At 41.4% G+C, this 17,304-nt stretch overlaps 1 protein-coding gene across 2 annotated transcripts in view; it reads right to left on the minus strand.

Moving 5' to 3' along the window:
• EDC3 (enhancer of mRNA decapping 3) overlaps positions 1-17,304 on the minus strand; it is a 52,270-nt gene that overhangs the window by 16,063 nt on the left and 18,903 nt on the right. The window contains exons 3-4 of one of the 2 annotated variants that reach the window (XM_082649136.1): positions 15,922-16,238; positions 6,072-6,407 (exon numbers count right to left, since the gene is read on the minus strand). In XM_082649136.1, coding sequence (XP_082505262.1) covers positions 6,072-6,407; positions 15,922-16,238 — 653 coding nt within the window. Of the gene's footprint in view, positions 1-6,071; positions 6,408-11,223; positions 11,301-15,921; positions 16,239-17,304 lie in introns of those variants that run through there. The other variant, XM_082649137.1, reaches the window with a different exon arrangement.

The following is a 17,304-nucleotide window of genomic DNA, read 5'->3' on the forward strand; positions in this document are numbered from 1 at the left end:
GGCAGCAAGTTGCCATGAGACCTTTTCCAGTAGGACTGTAGGAAGCACAAGTGTTCATTACTGCAGGAAGAGTCTAAGCCAAGACACCTGTCTCAACGGTACTGCTCTAAAACCTCCTGAGTGCCAAGGACTACAACCAAGCCCTTCAGGCTGATGACAAGTGTCCACCTGATTATCCAAGCCCAGAAACTCTGAAGGATTCCACATTAAAAGAACTTACTATTCCCTCCACTCCTGGCACTGGAGGATCTGCTAGAACCTGAGGTTCCCAAAAATCAACCAAGTCACTGTCAAGGAGGTCTGCCTGCAGAGACACAATTTCAGAAACCAGGCTCATCAGCTCTGCTCAATGAAAAGCTGTGGCGGCACTTGGTGCAGGAGCACAGGTATTGTTAATGTAGGTTTTCTGGTCCAGAACACCTTCTAGAATTTACCTCCTCATGTCTCCCCTGTGGCTCTCTTAGGATAAGAAATGTAAAAGAGGTGCCTCCCTGGGAATGGCATCCCTGTAGCACAGGGTCTAATCTGTAAACACAGGAAGGGGAGTGAGGGTTGAAGGGAGATCAAGGAAGAACCCATGTGGGTTGGGTCAATGGTTTGAAAAAGCAATGGGATCATGACCATTTCCACTGCAGCAGACACTCGAGTCTCCGCGTGAGAAGGATCCTCCTCGTGAGCACGATAGCCACTGAAGGCAGTCTTCACTATCCTCAGGGTAAAATTCTTCAATGGCCACTTCTAAGCTCAAAGATTTCTTTCTTTCTGAATCCCTTTTGAACACATAAACAAACCCAAAACAGATTTCCTGATTACCTGTGTTTCAGGAGGTAAAAAACACTCTCATCTTGAAAGCATTAGGACACATCTTGAGGGACTCTGGGGACAAGAAGTAGAGGAAGGCAGACAGGGCTCAGAGGCAGAAATGGAATGCCAGCTGTGGAAAACAACTGACAGCCTGGAATGGTGAAAGCAGAGCTTGTCCTGAGAGCAAGATACATCGCTACTGAAGCTCAAAGAGAAGAATAAAGAGGCAAGCCAGAAGCAGCAGAAACAAACCAACTGTGGCTTCACCGGCTACTCCCCTTCAGAATAGAACTAGAACTGCTTTTACTGAGAAAAATGAGTATGGGTAAGTGGTGCTGAACTAAGGGAGCTCAAACCAGAGTGCCTCACTCAAACTCTGACTTGATCCTTTTGCAAGACAGTAAGCAGTAACTCTACTTCAGGTCATCTTCATACACTTGCTACTCCCCAAACTTCAGCAGACACATAGGGTGGAGGCTGAGGAACATCCTTCAGGCAAAGCTGATGGGACAACTGTGGAGATTCAGTGCCTGTACCAATAGCACCCTGTTGCCTCCCATCCAGCTTCTATATACTTGAAGACAAAAGAAGGCTGCACAGTGGAAAACAAATGGCAGAAATTAAATCAGAATTCTACCTAAAATGAAGGGGTCTTGAATAAATGAACCTGAGAAGAATTTATTAGAACCGAGGGGATGAAGAATTCTAGACACTTTAAAGTCATTCCTGGTGAAAGATTTAATGAAACACTTAACTCCAACAAAATGAGGATAATAACAAAAAGGGGATAACAATGCAACCTCATAGAGATGCCATGAAAATTAACTGTGATAAGCATGTGAAGTGGTTAGAATGGTGCCCAGGACATAGTAAATACCCAATGAACATGCACTATTATGACGGTGATCATAATGTTGTTTCTCCTGAACCAGGCACTTACCCTTCCTTTTCTGCCACCTCTAAATCTTGTACACACTTCCATTATTTGTCTGGTTACCCTGTGTAAGGCCCCCGAGGTGATGGACAATGACTTACCCAGAGCATCTAGAACGGTGCCTGGCACACAGTAAAAATTTTATAAATGTTGATGCTTTGAAGTAACTTTACTGAGACAGCCTTTGCACTTCACATTAAAGTCAAATATTGACTGAATAATAATTATAAGCCAGGCATTGCACTCGCTATTTTCCACATGATCTCATTTAACTGCCAAATATTATCCCACTTTACAGACAAGGAAACAGGCTCAGTAGTCCCCACGTGGCTACATAACTCAATTCTCTGACCCTACAGAAGCCTCCTCATTGAAGCCTTTAATATTGAATAGTTAGTAAGTCCCTCAGTGTGGCAACTCTACTAATTGCTTTCTCTGGGCTCAGCCACAAAGCAATGCAAGAAGAAAATCACAAAAACTTGGCCCATTAAAACCTCATGCAATCTAACTACAACTGGACTCGCTGCCATTCTTCACACCCCACAGATTCAATGCCTTTGAATTCTGTTGTTCACTCAACCCTCTTCAACCTGTCTTCAATCATCAAATCCTATCAAATTCCCCTTTGTCACTTCTCTCACATCTCTGTCTTCCTTTCCATTCAGAGGTCCAAACCCCTGGCATATTAGCTATGTCACCAGTCTAACTTATCTTCCTGCTCTGGTCTCTCTCCTCAAATTCTACCCTGAATTCTATCATAAGACCAGTATTCCTAAAGACTAACAAATCTTCCTAAAGGAGACTTTGGATCATGTCTTTTTCAGAATCCTTCAGTTGCTCCTGATGGCCATAAAACAAAGGACAGCATTAGCACACAGGCTCTCTGTGCTCTGGTCTAAAGCTATTTTTAATTCCTGCTATTCCCCCACACAAAAATCTCTGCCCTGGCCAAACCAGCCACTAGCCAATCTCCCACACAGCCCTTTATCACACTACACAGCACCTGCCCAGCCTACCCATAAGTATCTTCCTCTTCCTCTCTGGTGAAATCCTGCCCATGCTTCAAGGCTTCTGTCCTGCTCCCTTTGTGAAGCCTTCCCTGATCAGCCCAGCCTTCAGGACCTCTCATGCCCCTCAACACCCAATGCATTTAACATCCACACTCTCACTGGACTCCAGGCATATATGGTATCTTTCCATTTCCTAGTACATCTTAATTACCTGGATGCAAGGACTGTCTTAGAGTGACTTACATGTAGTAATAAGCACAGTGTTCCGACTGGCCCACACGGTCTTAAAAATTACTTTTATAATATTATGTATGTTGAGCAAAGATTCTTCTCTGAAGCCTTACCACTCTCCTAACCGGTGTTCTTTGAGGACCTCTCACCTCTGAACACAGAGTGCTCACATGCATCTAGCATTTTATAGGCAAACTTAACCAACATGTATGCAACCATAGGATACAATTATTTAGCAGCATAGGTCCAAGCTGGAGGAATGTCTGACCATCTGTTGGAGATAGTAGCACTGTTAAAGGACCCAAAGGGGCCTTCCAGAGAGAAAAGATTTGGGTTAGACAAAGAGCTAAATTTAGCTGCTTCCTGAATGTGTTTTCCCAATCAATAGACCTTTTATAACACTGCCCCCCCCCATGCACACAGTTGGCAAAGAGTATTGCCGAGAGGAATATGAGCAATTAGAGAGTAACAGCTTAGAAACTGTTGACACCACTCAGCATGCAGTCAATGTGAAGGGCACCAGCAGCAAAAAGCTGCCAGAATCCCGAGACCCAAGCCATTGCCAAGTGGGTAGTAAACATGTTGTTCTTTTGCTACTCTGGGAATTAGCAGAAAATAAGTATTTGGGGTTCTAGGACATGAATGTCACAAGGCTAGATTGGGGAGCCAGCCAAACCACTCTCTACAACTGCAGATCTAAGCTGGTCTATTCCTGACGGAATACTAAAGAGAAAAGACTATGTAGTCTAACGGCCATTAAACTGCCCTTCCCTTCTTATATCCTTCTTTCTCTTTAACATATCTGTATTCAGAAAGGAAAGGAAATGTGATCGATAAGGTTTATAGAGACTTTAACCTCTCTGGACCTCAATGTCCTCAATCTGTTAAATGAGAAAATTATACTAGGTGATCAAGTAACCTAACACTAACATTTTTTTTTGTCCTAGCTTGTTTCCCCACATATTCCAGATAGCTTGCCTCATTCCGATACTAACGTTTGGATAGTAAATCCAACTGGAAAAGTGTCCCCAGCCAGGCACTACGTGAATAACATTGAGTAAAAACCTGCTTTGAGACTTGTGCCTTGGAGCTGGAGCAGAGACAAAATCACCTGCAGAAGCTGCTCAGCAAGATAACTGCTTGCTTGCTCTATTTCCAGCATAGATCCTGCTTGGCAAAAGGACTTCATTTCCACTCCTTATCACTGCTGAGAACAAAGAGGAAAACCAGATGGCATGAGGCTATAGGGCCTCTTGTACCCTCACTGCCATGCTTCAGTGAAATGCAACTGGTTGCTACACACCACAAGCCGCCATACCCGAGTTCTTGGCCAATGCCTAGCACATGTGGTTTGTAGTATGTCTGTTAATGGCAATTCTGGAAAAATATGAGAGGAGGGAACTTTCACTTCTGTCATTAAACAAAATGCAAACATTAAGCTGGGGAGACAGAGTATGTAGGAAGAAAAAATTCCCACCTCTCCTGTTGTCTACTTTGGCAAATGTTTTCTTAGGCTCTTTTAGATCTGAGAATCTTACCTGATTCTTATTGCTATTCTCTCCCTGTTAGCCACTTCACTCCAAGGCAGGCTATAATCTCCCCAAGCTCAGGAATTTCAGGGAAATCACACAGGGCACGACCCAACCACCTCAGCTTCCAGAAAGTGACCTGTAAAGGCAGCTTATTTTGCCACTGAGGGCAGTAAAAAGGAGAGCAGTCAAAAGGGGATGGACGGTGTATGTATAGCTGATTCACTTTGTTAAACTAACACACCACTGTAAAGCTATTATACTCCAATAAAGATGTTAAAAAAAAAAAAAGTGGATGGACAGCAGGATCTGAGTATACGACCAGACCTGATGGACGATAGCTGCCTTTGAAAAGCTTAAAACCTGGCAATTTAAATTAAGCCTGATTCTGAGCTAGGTTGTTTGCCTTAACATAGGTGATAAAAATCAAAGGAGTTCAGCAACTCACACTGTCAGTGTCACTTAAGGAAACTACCTTAGTAAAGAGGCGTGCCTGCCAGAGTCTGATAGTGAAAGACAGAAATTAGTAGTCTTTCTTAACCTGACAATCTGTTTATTTCTTTTTTTTCACATGGAAGCTTTTACACTCAGCAAAACCAAATACAACAGAGCCCTACTGATGTTTACAAAAATGCCATGCCATATCTCTGATTTTCCCCCATATGTAACTTAGCTGTCTCCATAAATCTCCCTGTAACTGCTACTAGCATTCAAGGTTTATATTCCCTATATTCAAGACTCCAAGACTTCAGATGATTATTATACTCATTAAAATGACTGATTCCTCCTTTAGCTCCTAAGATCATTTAACAACAATAGTTTCAATCTGTAATCTAAGAAGCCCAGTTAATAAGTTTGGGGGGAAGGGACAGAGACAAGGATGAGGTAGACCACCTGTCCTACAGCTGCCTCAAATGCCATGTTTGAAGAAAAGATCCAAATGCTAAAAGAAAAAACAAAACCGCAAAATTAAAAATCACTGAGTTAACAGATTAGGCTATCATACACAGTGACCTACCTAATTACCAAGGCACTACACTGTCACATAAGCATTATGACTAGCCAACCCTCAATGACCAGGGCTAGCAGGAGATGAGGACAGTGTAGTAAACAAATGTAATTTATTGAAACCCTAATTTCAGCCAATGGTTTCAACTACTCAGCTCTATTTCTTACCCCAGCAAACAACCAGTGAAACAGAGTTGAACTTCTGGTAAAACCTACAGGCAGTAACAGTGAAGCCAAAGTGAAAATAGAGCTGACTATGTCAATCTAGATAGTCAGCCTCTATGCCTTTAGTTAACCATAACATACTTAACAGCAGACCAGATCCTGCCAGGTATAGGATATAAATGGACATGAGAAATCAGCCCCCACCCTAACCTAGTGGTAGGTAGGATGGCCACAGTCTCTAAAAGACAATATAATGGGCCAACCACCATGCCCCTTGAGTTAATTCCTACTACAAGACTCTGATTCAGAATCTGGGTCATTCTGTTTCAAGTAAAAAAAAAAAAAAAAAAAAAAAGGAAGAGCAGCCAGTGGGACGTGGGGTTAACTTACCTGTGCAGAACTCCTTGCCCATGTTGTGGGGCACTGTGATCCGACGATAGACGATGGGCTCTGACTCCAGGATGTTCTCATCATGGCGGTACCGAGTAGGCCTCTCAGTTGGGATGCCCCGGGAACGGGTACCACTTCTCCTCTCGTAAGTATCAATCTCCTCAAACACAGCTGCTTTGTCAAAAAGGGCCAGGTTCCCTTCAAAATCAAAATCTGTATCTGGGATCTCCTCAATATCATCCCCAAAGCACTCGTCATCTTTATTCTTCATCTGGCCGTTCTTTAAGCCACTTTTCTTTGGAGTTGCCTGATTTGGGTGCCTGCTACTAGACGACCCTGGAGAAAAAAACAGGGACTAAAGTCAGTGTGCCCACAGAAAGTGCTCAGTATAAGTGGAAAATACATTAGTCCTTTGTGGACAGTGGTACAGGAATCAATGTGAAAATGGTATAAGGCAAAGCTATTCCTAAACCCATTAAGTAGAAAAAATTACCACAAATCTCATGGAATCATAGATTTCGTATATTACCCAACTAACAGTGAATATGAAATAAGCAGTACTCCTGGAAATCTTAAGCTCTGCTCTTCATAAGGGAATTAGTAATGACCGAGGCTTTTTTGACAACTGAATATATCAAAAAAGTGGAAGGGCAAGAATATAGCAGTCTCCTCCCACAGGTCTGGGTGGTTTGATTCTGAATGTCCAGCAGTTAATTAACAGAGAAATACCCCCAGGGTAAAAGAAGGCCAAATCCTCATAACCTGAAGCTCATAGGAAGATCTCACTCAAGTGGCTCTGAATTCCATGCTTACCAAGCAAGCAATCTTCTGATTTTTTAACTCAGTTTCAGGCTAGACTCCAGTAGGAGGGAATCCCTGGGTTTAGACAGATTCCAGACCTTGAGCCAGATATACATCTACCACTATAAGTTGATATATTTTGATTTACAGGCCTGTTTTTAGATCTTTTGGTTAAGGTGATCTCTTTTCTCAAAATTTTACCACTTTTGGGTAAGCAATTTCTGAACCATCAAATGATGACAAGGACCATACTGATCTGATCCTGTAGAGGGCACACCAAGATGCATATTAACACCACAGCAGTCAGTCACTCGCTGTCTCTGAAACTCTATTTGGCCACCACATATCAGTCAACTACTCCTCTAGCAGCCAAGGCAGAAGACCCCACAGAATTCTCCAAACCATCCCTTCCCAGAGAATCCTGAACTGAGTTAATAGTTTGATCCCCATCTGATCATCCTGAAAGGATGGACCAGGTGACTGGTATGGTAAATGGAACTGCCAACATAGTCTGGATAAACATAATGTACTTCCTTTTGTGAGAACAAGCTCCTCAATTATTGAAAATACTCAAGAAGAGGTTAGAATGATCATGAGCAAACCCCCTCACACATATCATCCCAACTATACTGCTCTAACTTTACTCACAGCAACTCCCTTCTATCCAATGGACCGTGCATGAGTCACGAGACCTAGGATCTATCTGCATGCTGTATAATCTTATACCTATCACCCAACTTCTCAATTTCCTTGTATGTAAAACGATCACTGTGGTACCCCCAGCAGGGTTTCTAGTACACAGCAGTCAGTCAATAAATATGTTTAATGTTATCAGTCAACATCAGCAAGATCAATTACAACAATTATTCTGAAAGATGTATACTGTGCAAAATATAACTCATGTCTAAGTCTTCCTAATGCCAAATATTGGTATGGAAAAGGGCTGTACTGGCAGTTAGGATGAGATTTAGGCCTCTGAAAAAAACCTAAGGCTGACCAAAATTATGAAGGGGAGGAAGAGCTGGCTGAGTCACCATAAACAGCTGAGATTACGAACCACTGAGAAGCTTGTCAAAGTCTGGGTTAAGTTCTAGTTCCGATAATTTGATAAAAACATTTAGTGAGAGCATGCTGTGTGCCATAGCCAGGTACCAGGAATACAGTACATAACCAAGACATGCTACCCAAAAAGGAAGGAGGAGAGATATATAAGCAAATAACTAAAATACAATATAATGAGAATTATAATAGAAGTTTATATAAAGTGCTACAGAAATATGGATGAGAAACAGAGCTGGATTAGGAATGCGAGAGCAAGAATGAAAATACAAGGTCAGGATAACACCATTAGCAATGTATGTAGGCGAGGGAAGAACTAGAGAAAAAAGTCCAGTTTGCAGGATTATCAATGTACTGCCTCAATATTAAATCAATAGGGACTTCCCTGGTGGCGCAGTGGTTAAGGATCCACCTGCCAAAGCAGGGGACACAGGTTTAAGCCCTGGTCTGGGAAGATCCCACATACCGCGAAGCAACTAAGCCCGTACGTCACAACTACTGAGCCTGCGCTCTAGAGCCCATGTACCACAACTAATGAAGCCCATGCACCTAGAGCCCATGCTCCACAACAAGAGAAGCCACCGCAATGAGAAGCCTGTGCATCGCAATGAAGGGTAGCCCCCGCTTGCCCCAACTAGAGAAAGCCAACACACAGCAATGAAGACCCAACGCAGCCAAATAAATAAATATATTTTAAAAAATAAAAAATATTAAATCAAGATTATTAGGAAATAGGTCTCTGGCCCAGGGGTCTCTCTCCAGTGGTTGTGTGCATACCCAGGAGTGCAAAGGATGATCCACTGGGATGCAGGGAGAAGATACTGAATATTTTATTTACTTTCTTTTAACTAAAAACAGGAAGAAATTAAGCCTTATGAACTTAATGTACAGATGGAAATTGGCACCCTTATGAGGTTTCATGCCACCCAATCACTGCCAGTATTCGAACTGAGGAATGAATGAGGTTCCATAACAAGAAGTGTGCCCATGCAAGTGGATTTACATCAGAATTTTTAAATTGTGGTTAAAATATACATAACATAAATTTACCATTTAAACCATTTTTAAGTGTACCGTTCGATGACATTAAGTACATTCACATTGAGCAACTATATACATTTTTAACTACTAAAGCATACAAAAATGAGGGCTTCCCTGGTGGCGCAGTGGTTGAGAGTTCGCCTGCCGATGCCGGGGACGCGGGTTCGTGCCCCGGTCCGGGAGGATCCCACATGCTGCGGAGCGGCTGTGCCCGTGGGCCATGGCTGCTGGGCCTGCGCGTCTGGGGCCTGTGCTCTGCGGCGGGAGAGGCCGCAGCAGTGAGAGGCCCGCGTACCGCAAAAAAAAAAAAAAAAAAAAAAAAAAGCATACAAAAATGAGTAAGTGGCTTTAAAGGATTCCTATAAAAAAGCTATGTATTGGGACTTCCTGGCGGCCCAGTGGTTAAGACTCCATGCTTCTAATGCAGGGGATGCGGGTTCAATCCCTGGTTGGAAAACTAAGATCCCACATGCTGTGCAGTACAACCAAAAAAAAAAAAAAAGCAGCTATGTATTAAAGATAATACTAATAATGCAATTATAAGTGAACAAGAGAATGGCAGACATAACACTTCCTCTATTTCCCTTATAGGCTTCTTTAACCAGACTGTTTTAAAAATGTAATCTAATCAGATCTAAGAAGACAGCATCCCAAATTAAAAAGTAATCAAGGTTATTCCAAACATGAATCCATATGGACTACCACTGATTAACTTCACCCTAAGTGTATACTCTACATCATAGCCCTGGGGCCAAATCCAGCCCAAAACACTGCCTGCTTCTGTAAATAAAGTTTTACTGGAACACAGTTACATTCATTTGTTTACATATTGTCTAAGGCTCCTTATGTGCTACAAAGACAAAGTTAAATGTTTGAAACAGAGACCTTATGGCCTGCAAGGCCTAAACTATTTAATATCCGATCCCTTACAGAAAAAGTTTGCTCAGTCTGCTCTACATCATGCCTCTCACAGGTATTCTCTCCAACTATGACTGCCATTAAAATAAAAAAAAATTTTTTTAATTAACTGAATGTAACCAGAATTCTTTGAATCTCTGTTCTATTCAAGGTGTTAAGTGTGTCACTTGTCATTCAGACCTGTCAGCCAATACTATGCCTGGTCCACCATAAGTAAACAAGAATCTCTGCTGAATTATGAAATCAAAACAGCCATACCAAAAAACAAAACAAAACAAAAAACCCCCAAACAACAAAAGCCTCTAAAGGGGTTATAAAAAAAAAGACAACTTGAGACTGTGAGAAAGAAAGGGAACCATCAAAAACTATGCCAAGTGTGTTGCGTGACTGAAAAGGACAGGAAGATGAAGTCAACAATGATACAAGAGGGAGTATGAGGCAAGGGCTTCACAGGAAAGCAGTTCAGTCATGTCCATTATGAACTGACAATGAACTATCCTGGACCTATCAAAATGACAGATGAAGACAAGCAGTTTATCAATGGTAGAAAAGACAGTAAAAGAAGCAAAACGGGAAATCATTTTTGGCTTGGCCACAGACTCTACAAACATAACTTACAAACCCACAGTTCTGACTTTAGAAAGTATCAAGTATTTTCTCATGCTCCCTCTGACTAAAGATCTTCCATTCATTCATTTGACAAAGATACACTAAGGATCAGCTATGTTCCAAATACTGTCAGGAAAGCAGATAGTGAAAAAAATTTCCAAGAGGAAATACTGACACCATAGGTCAGCAAGAAAAAGGTAAGAGAATATAAAGTAAATGAAAGGCAGGCTAAAATTCTCAGTTGTCTCTTATTCTTCCCTTTCCTCATACTTTAAAACAAATATTGGGAAGTCCTGGGTGAATAAGCTGTCTCAATACTTGGCTTATTCAGCCCAAAGGGCCTGGCTCTGTATTAAACTGGCCTTTGGCCACTAGGAGAGAAAAGCACTTCCTCTGGAAAAGATAAACAATGCTTCCCAGATTTCTTTACCTTTCAATTACAAGGGCCAAGTGTGTGTTAAGACTAGAGGCTGGCTGCCTTCCTGTGCCATTTTGCTGCCAGCCTTTGGCACAGAGGCCCTTTGGCCAGGACAACTTATAACAAACCCATTGTTGTGTAACACTCAGTGCCACTTATTTATTGGTTTTTGTCACACACATATTGTAAAGGGGAACTTTGTCCTGCACTTACAGCACGCTAAAGGGCACATGAAGGTCAAATTACAAATGTTTTAGTGTCGGACTCAATGGGCTTTGTGAGCAGGTTCCTGAGAGTATCTGGTACCTTCTTTTCAACTCCCAAATTCCAGGCCCTGGTAATCAGTCAACTTCTTGGGCTCCAGCAGCAGCACCAGGTTTTTCAAGTCTGGTGGATAAATGAAGCACATCCAAGGAGGTTAAGAAGTCACATTAGAACCGCAGAAGGATCATGAAAACTTAGCAAAAAGTAACTTTAAGGCCTCAGATGGTGGGATCACTGTTACACTAAACAGACCATATAACAGGCCTCAGGAGGTTTCCCTCTGCTCCCTGGGACTGATGCTCCATTCATCCACTTGACAAATATTCTAAGTGGTCAGTTCAACGACCAAAGTCACAGGAACTACTCTTTATAACCACCCTCCCACCCCCCCTTCTTTTACAATCTAAAAGAAGAGATTAAAATCTGCTTGTGCTAAAGCTCTCATCAGTGTTGGATTAGGTAACTAGAACCAACAAATCCGTCAACAACTTATTACTAACTCTGAAAGAACAATTAAAAGCCAGAATCAACGAGAGATTATATTCCTATAGCTTTATCAATCTACTAGTCTCAACATCAATGTACATATACCAGAGAAAATTTGATTTACAGATCTCTAATAAGAAAAATACTTAATCTCCATTTCTCACTTATCCATGAAACAAACATTAATAATCTACATTACAACTGTGGTGGGAGGAAACCAATCTACTTCCTTGGAATCCTTAAAATGCTACATAAATGCTAAGTCAGTCAATCTCCGGCAGACCTTTCTACTTATCTTACAGGGTTCACGGATCAGATAAATAAACGTAACTCTGTTTTCTATCACAAACCAATTCTGAGCCACATCACATCATCCAATTCCCAGGCCACAGACATCTTCCACACAAATCTGGATTCAAAAGAAATTCTCGAAAAGAGAGTCTAACAGTTTACTGCCCATGACCTTATTTACATGCACTTAATAATATAGGAAAGGGGAATGGATCAAACAGCGAAAGCAGAAGAAGCATCAACCAGAGTACACTTATTTCTTTTAATTTTTTTAAAAAACTTTTTAGTTTAATTCTATTTTTTTGGCTGCGTTGGGTCTTCGTTGCTGCGCGCGGGCTTTCTCTAGTTGCGGTGAGTGGGGGCTACTCTTTGTTACGGTGCACGGGCTTCTCATTGCAGTGGCTTCTCTTGTTGTGGAGCACGGGCTCTAGGCACACAGGCTTCAGTAGTTGTGGCGCATGGGCTTAGTTACTCCACAGTATGTGGGATCTTCCCGGACCAGGGCTTGAACCCGTGTCCCCTGCATTGGCAGGTGGATTCTTAACCACTGCACCACCAGGGAAGCCCAACCAGAGTATACTTTTGAGAGTGACCCCACTTTTTACTATATCAGACTTGTTAAAGATCAAATAAATTACTTGTTTTGAAGTTAACTGTACTCTTTCAAGAGACTTGCTATAATCATTAGTAACGGGGGAAGAAAAGAAAAAGAAACAAACTGACAGTCTCACCACAACACCCATCAATCACACCCCCTAGGTATTTACCCAACTCACCTAAAAACTTATGTCCACATAAAACCTGCACACAAATATTTACAGCAGCTTTATTCATAATCACCAAAAGCTGGAAGCCACCAAGATGTCCTGATATATCCATACAATGGAAAATTATTCAGCAATAAAAGGAAATGGGCTACCAAGCCACAAAAAGACATGGATGAATCTTAAATACATATCAAGTGAAAGAAGCTAGTCTGAAAAGGCTACATACTATGTGATTTTAATTATGTGATATTCTGGAAAAGGCAAAACTACAGAGGTGGAGGGTAAAAAGATCAGTAGTTGCTGGGGGAGGGGGGCGGTGGGCAGTCCCTGAGGGAAAAGGGGAAGGACTGAATAGGCGAAACACAGGGGATTCTGCAGAGTACTGTAATGAGAGATACAAGATACTATGTACTTGTTAAAACCCACAGAACTTTAGAGCACAAAGAGTGAGCCTTAATGCATGCAAATTTTTAAAAAAATCACTGAGGAGGTTGGAGGGTCCAAGGATGAAATGCTGAATGTAAGGAAACAATCTGTTACAAATACATGAAACAAGTCAATGAAGGGGGTGGGAGTATGGATTAGGGTTAGTAATTCTGATACTGTATATTGGAATTGAATAATTTAAGTCAATGGATGGCAGATGGTATGGGTTTCTCACAGTTGGAGGGAGAGGTTACAGATAAGGAAGAGGCTAGAATGATCCATGTGGTAATATATTAGACTTGCAAACATCAGTATGAACTTATATTTAGCTTAATATTATAGTAGTGAAGGTTACATAAAGAAGTATTTACAGATATGTGTACATACACTGGTTGAGTATACACATATATATTTTCCTGCTCTGTCAGCTGAAGGGCGACACCCAGTAGCAATGAGCACATCTAGTGGCTAGACTGTGGTTTGTAATACCATTCTCTAGTAAAAGGAAACAGGGCTCCTTGGAGACATGGCTGATTCTAGGGCTGGGGCAGGAAATATAAAAGATAAACCTGGAGCACCTTGTAGTGCCAGAAAGTAAGGAAGTAATGGGGGAAAAAAAAACCCACCCACAATGATGGGAGCATGTCAAAGGTACACAGTAGCCAACTGGAAGAGCTCTCAGCGTCCAAAGCTGAAAGAATCTGAGTGCCAAAATAAAGTGGTATTGAATTATAAGCCAAAGTATAAAATAAATACTTATAAGTCCATACTGATAAAAATAAATGATAAAAACAAATGAGAGAGAAGAAACAAATCTCTGGTGCAGAAGAATTCCAAGTAACTTATGTAGATACTCTGCATAAGTCTCCATTCCTTAGGTGTGGGCTGTACATACTGACTTCAGAGGAGAACTCTGACACACACTACCTCAGCCAGGCAATCAAGGTCAACATCAAAAGTCATAAACCATGGTGGCAGTACGTACTCTTGATATGATGTGATGAAAATGACACTTTCTCTCTGTGGTCTTCCTCCCAAAAGCATACAACCCCAGTCTAATCATGAGAAAAACATCAAATACCAATTGAGGAATATTCTACAAAACAGATGACCGGTGCTCATCATAACTGTCTAGGTTATCAAAAACAATGAAAGTCTGAGAAACCGTCAGAGCCAAGAGAAGACATGACTACTAAATGTAATGTGGTATGCTGGATGACAGCCTGTAACAAGGACACGAGGTAAAAACTATGGCAATCTGAATAAAATATAGACTTTGGTTAATGTATCAACACTGGTTCATTAAATGTAACAAATGTATCATAGTAATGTTAAGATGTTAATAAAGGGGAAAATATGTGTGAAAAATGTAATTTACAAATTGTTAATGAAGATTATCTACAAGTACATGAGAGATTATACACTGCTTGAACATTCGAACTTAACAAAGAGTCAATTTTTTGGTAAAGAAAAAATTTTTTTTTTTTTTTTTTTTTAAAGGGCAGGTACATCAACTTGGAAGCTCAGTACATTGGTTCTACCTTTTTTTTTTTTTTTTTTTTTTTTTTTTTTTGCAGTACGCGGGCCTCTCGCTGTTGTGGCCTCTCCCATTGCAGAGCACAGGCTCCGGACGCGCAGGCTCAGCAGCCATGGCTCACGGGCCCAGCCGCTCCGCGGCATGTGGGATCCTCCCGGACCAGGACACGAATCCGCGTCCCCTGCATCGGCAGGCGGACTCTCAACCACTGCGCCACCAGGGAAGCCCCTTTTCTATTTATTTAGAAAAAAGGTTTTGTTTTTTTTCTTAAAGAGAAAATAAAGCAAAGTACAGAAGGTTGAAGTCTAAATGGAAAAAGTCATTTTGTATCCAATAATTCTACAGTTTTTCAAAGGATACAGAAGAACTAACAACTCAATTTCAGTCTCAGATCTTCAATCATTGTCAATTCAGATAGTTATTTAAGAAGCACTGAAGGAAAAGTGCCTTGAAATACCTTTTTTTTCCCTCAAAATTCCAATAGTTTAGTCACAGAATCAGGCATTTTCAAAACTTAAAAATGTTGGCTTCTGAAGGGCCACAAAGATTCTAGTGAATCTTCTATAATTCACTATTATAACTTTATTCTAGTAAATATTCAATATGTTAAAGAGCATACCTGATTCTTGTGAATTAACTACGGTTCTATAATGAGCAAATGACATTCAACAATTTGTCGGTACCAAACAAAACTGGGCATTAACACACACCAGTGTATGCCCTCCTTGGTGTGCCGGCAGGGACAGTGAACACAGCAAATTTAAAACTGTCAATCTGTCAGAAACTGTAAGATCACAGAGATGCCTAGGCCCATCCCTTCCTCTCCTCTAACTGAGGATGGGAGTCAAATCACAAAAAGAGAAGTTATTCAAGAATCCCCAGAACCGCTTTAGTGCAGGTTCAACCCAGACTTCACTACTACCACCAGTCACCAGATTAAAAACAACATCACTTTTGTCTATGTGAACTCTAGGCAGATCACTGACTTTTTTAGAAGGAAGGGAAGTGGTGGGAGAGGGCAGGGAGCTGGTGTGAGTCTCTAACAGCTCATTTCCTTCCCTTTAATATCTTGAGGAACTAGATCCAGAAGAAAAGAAACATGCTATATTTTTGCTAAGCTCTGCCAGCATCCTTTTTTTATTAGGGTAATAAATGACTTATTTAAAGAACAGAAGTGGATAAGTGGACAGGAAACATCAGGTTAAGAAGAAATATTAACTTGATCCAACTTACAAGAGTTGTGCCGACGACGGAAACTTTTGGACTGAGTCAAGGATTCCATGTGCCTGTCCACATAGCTCTTTGAGCACTGCTGCTGGGGAGAGACTGCAACATCTTGGCTCTTCACATCTGTCCTCTTAGGGATGTTCTGAGGGGCACTGCTGGAAGAGGCTGGCTTCTTGACCAACTTGCCCGTGCCATTCTGATTGATACCTACTTGGCACCCAACACCAGAGGGGCCTAATTCTGTCTGATGAAGGTCTCCAAAATGTTGGTTTTCTCCAGGACCTGGTATCTCCAGAATTTTTAATTCCGTTATGTCACCTGCCCTGAAATATACAAAAGAGTCCAAGTCTCAAAACTATAATAGTGATAACAGACATGTAACTGGGATCAAGAGCAACCAGCTACACCTTTGCAGGGCTGCATTTCAATGAGTCATCAGAGGCAAAACCTAGAAAAGGTAGTAGAGCACTTAAAGACAAGGCTCAGCCACTGACATTCAACTGACACAGCACTGGCCTTTAAAGAGACCTATTGTTAAAGGGGAGTTGGGGAGGGGGAGGGATGGAGTGGGAGTTTGGGGTTAGGAGATACAAACTATTAGAATGTATGGACAAGGTCCTACTGTAAAGCACAGGGAACTATATTCAGTGTCCTGGGATAGACCATAATGGAGAAGAATATAAAAAAGAATGTATACATATGTATAACCGAGTCACTCTGCTGTACAGTAGAAATTAGCACAACATTGTAAATCAACTATACTTCAGTAAAAAATATAGAGATCTATTGTTAATCACAAAACTATCATTAACATCTTAGATTTCTAGACTGCTTAATAGTTTTTTTTCATTCATTCACTCACCTGCTCATCCGATAGGTATACACAGAGTACTTACTATATGGTAAGCCCTGTACTAGGAGTGGGGTATATAGCTATGAAAAGCATTACATTCCCACAAGGAACTCACAGTCTAGTCAGCAGAAAATTCAAGTAGGTAATCAAAAGTGTTAAATACTATGACAGACGTATGTACAGGGGACTAGAGCTCCCCAAAGCAAAATATATGCGAGTCTGGCAGAGATGGATGAAGCACTTAAGCTAAGTCTGGTGGGGGAAGGAAAATAAGAGTTGGCCAAGCAGAGTATGGTAGGGAGCGGGGCATCTTAGGCCAAGGCTCAGAGATTGAGAAAATTTGGGCCATTTGAGGACCTGCAAATGTCACAGTGTTACTAAAGAGTAGAATGCTTATGGAGGGCCATTAGGAGCTAAGGCTGTGGAGGAAATTAGGGATCAGATCATAATCACACTGGATTTTCCTGGTGGCTGTAAGGAAGGTGGAGAAACTAGACGCAGGGTCACCAGTTAGGAGATGAGGCAAGAAATAAGAG

This window comes from Grampus griseus, assembly GCF_964374135.1.
Source record: "Grampus griseus genome assembly, chromosome: 2".
NCBI classification, from domain to species: domain Eukaryota; kingdom Metazoa; phylum Chordata; class Mammalia; order Artiodactyla; family Delphinidae; genus Grampus; species Grampus griseus.